We start from the raw sequence: 2,471 nt of genomic DNA on the forward strand, positions 1-2,471 counted from the left end.
GGGAACTCCGCAAAATGGAAGACCAATGGTGGAAAAACAAGGCGGAATGAATCAAACACTATGCTGATATCAAGAATTCCAAAATGTTCTTAAGTGCCATTAAAGCTGTTTATGGCCCTCCCAGATCAAGATGGCACTTGAACCATCAAAGCCATAGAAGGGACACAAGCAAGATAGAAGTACCACTTCAGTAAGCTTAATACTACAACAAATTCACCAAAGACTAGTCCGCAAAGAACTGGACTTGTCCTCATCTGAAGAGATGTGGAAGGCCATTGAACAGATGAAATGTAGCAGAGCACCAGGTAAGGAAGGAATCTACGCAGAGGCATTCAAGACTCTTGGCACTGAAGCATTTGCAGCTTTCCATGATATCCTCACCATCATCTGGGATAAGGAAGAAATGACTGCAGATCTGCAAGGCCATACCATTATCTCACTATATAAGAACAAAGGCGCTATCGCTGACTGCAACAGCTATAGAGAGATTTACACTGATCTCCATTGCATGGAAGATTCTTGCCCGCACCATTCTGCGCAGACTTGTCGCAACTATCTACAGTGTGGATTCTGTCCAGGCCGCAGCACAGTCCATATGATCTTCACTGTGAGGCAAATACAGGAGAAATTCATGGAACTGCACATGAATCTCTATAGAGAGTTCATCGACCTCACCAAGGCTTTGGACTCTGTAAAAAAAGAAGCAAAGTGGTTCCTCCTTAGGAAACTTGGCTGCCCCAGAAAGTTATTTACTCTAATCCAGTTGTTCCAGGATGATATGAAAGGAGAGGTCTTGTACAATAGGGAGTACTCAAGGCACTTTGGCATCTCGACTGGAGTGAAGCAGGGTTGTGTGGTCGCATCTGTGTTGTTCAATGTCTTCTTCAAAAAAGTCATACTCCATGCAGCGAAGGACCTAGACATTATAGTCTACATCAGTTATAGCCTTAATGGATCCCTGTTTGACTTAAGTCGGCTCTATGCAAGAATAAAGACAAAGCAGAGACTACTTCTTGAAGTTCTGTTTCCAGATGACTAAGTACGTATGGCACACAAAGAAAAACCCCTACAGACTATTGTGAATAAGTTGTCTGAGGCATCCAGGCTATTTCGTCTGACAATAAACCTGAATACAAAAGAGGTACTCCTTCAGCCAGCTCCTTACACAAACCCACCTCAACCCACCATCGAGTTTTAGGGGAGACAGATGAAGAACGTGGAGAGCTTTACATACCTGGGAAGCACAATGTCTTCAGAAATTACAGCCAGGATCCGGAAAGCAAGTCAAGCACTTGGAAGACTTCGTGTCAGAGTCCTGCAGCAAAACGACATTTGGATGCCCACCAAGATCAAGGTCTTTAAAGTTGTCGTCTTCATCTCCCTACTTAATGCTGTGAAACCTGGACTGTATACTGCCTGCATGTGAAGCAACTCGAGCAATTTTGCATGCGCTCATTACGGTCAATCATACCCATCCGATGGCAAGACTTAGAAGTCCTCAAAAGGGTCCGTATTCCTAGCATTATGGTGCTTCTTCGGAAATCCCTGCTCAGATGGTCTGGCCACGACAATCAGATGGAGAAGACCAGAATACCGAGGCAAATCTTCTATGGTGAGCTGAAGCAGGGAAAGCGGAAACGAAATGCGCCATAGAAAAAAAAAAAAACAACAAGGACAACCTCAAATGTAACCTGAAATGGTGCAGAATAAATTCCAGCGAGCTGGACAGCTCAACAAAGGACCGGTCTACATGGCGCACGCTCATCACAAGTAGTGGTGGATGACCGCTCCTAACTACTCAGAGATGTGAGAAAAACGGCACATCTTAGCTTCCCAGTCCAAAACGTCAACGAACTTCCCAGACCTAAACTGTAATATCATGTGTACTTTATGCTTTGGACTCAGAAGTCACATTCGTAGTCACCGTTGGCAGCACTACTAAGGTCACCATCGGACACAGTGGACAACCGAAGAGGAAAGCCGCAAAGATTAAATATAATCAACGTTGCTCTTATGTTATTTTGTTCATCTTGTTACTCACATTATCAACAGTTCATTAAAATATTCAATAAATCATTCAAAGATGCACATCAAAACCATATGTGATCAAGTTCACGACAACGGGGACCAGAGCTATGCTTGTAGACCAACTTCCTAACCAATGCTATTGCGACTAGAAAAATTGGGTGAAATTTGTTTACTGTAACAGTGCTTACGGGTGCAGCGCAGAGTCTCTGCATCTTTTAAGTATTCATGCATTTAGAACTGTTTCTCAAAAGTGTTGGCAACAATCATAAATTCTGTTAAGTTAATTTATGCAAATAAGGACTGAAGTTCATTTTAAATGGGAAGGGCCGACAAATTGCCATCTAGTATAAAGCGATATTAGTGATGAAATGTAGCGATGCATTTTACATGTCTTATATACATTTGTGACTTAAAATTTGATATCCAAATACAATTCAATAACG

The 2,471-nt window shown here is 42.5% G+C and overlaps 1 protein-coding gene across 1 annotated transcript; it reads left to right on the forward strand.

The window, feature by feature from the left end:
- The first annotated feature begins 262 nt into the window (after positions 1 to 262).
- LOC149792362 (uncharacterized) lies at positions 263 to 1,039 on the forward strand. Its single transcript, XM_089969564.1, has one exon. The coding sequence runs from the start codon at positions 263 to 265 to the stop codon at positions 1,037 to 1,039; it is 777 nt and encodes a 258-aa protein (XP_089825690.1).
- The last annotated feature ends 1,432 nt before the right edge of the window (positions 1,040 to 2,471 follow it).

Source organism: Sinohyriopsis cumingii, chromosome 9 (assembly GCF_028554795.1).
Source record: "Sinohyriopsis cumingii isolate HCF-2022 chromosome 9, ASM2855479v2, whole genome shotgun sequence".
Lineage (NCBI taxonomy): Eukaryota > Metazoa > Mollusca > Bivalvia > Unionida > Unionidae > Sinohyriopsis > Sinohyriopsis cumingii.

Coding starts and splice junctions, on each gene's coding strand:
- LOC149792362 (XM_089969564.1), top strand. CDS start 263: ATGTGGAAGGCCATTGAACAGATGAAATGTAGCAGAGCACCAGGTAAG.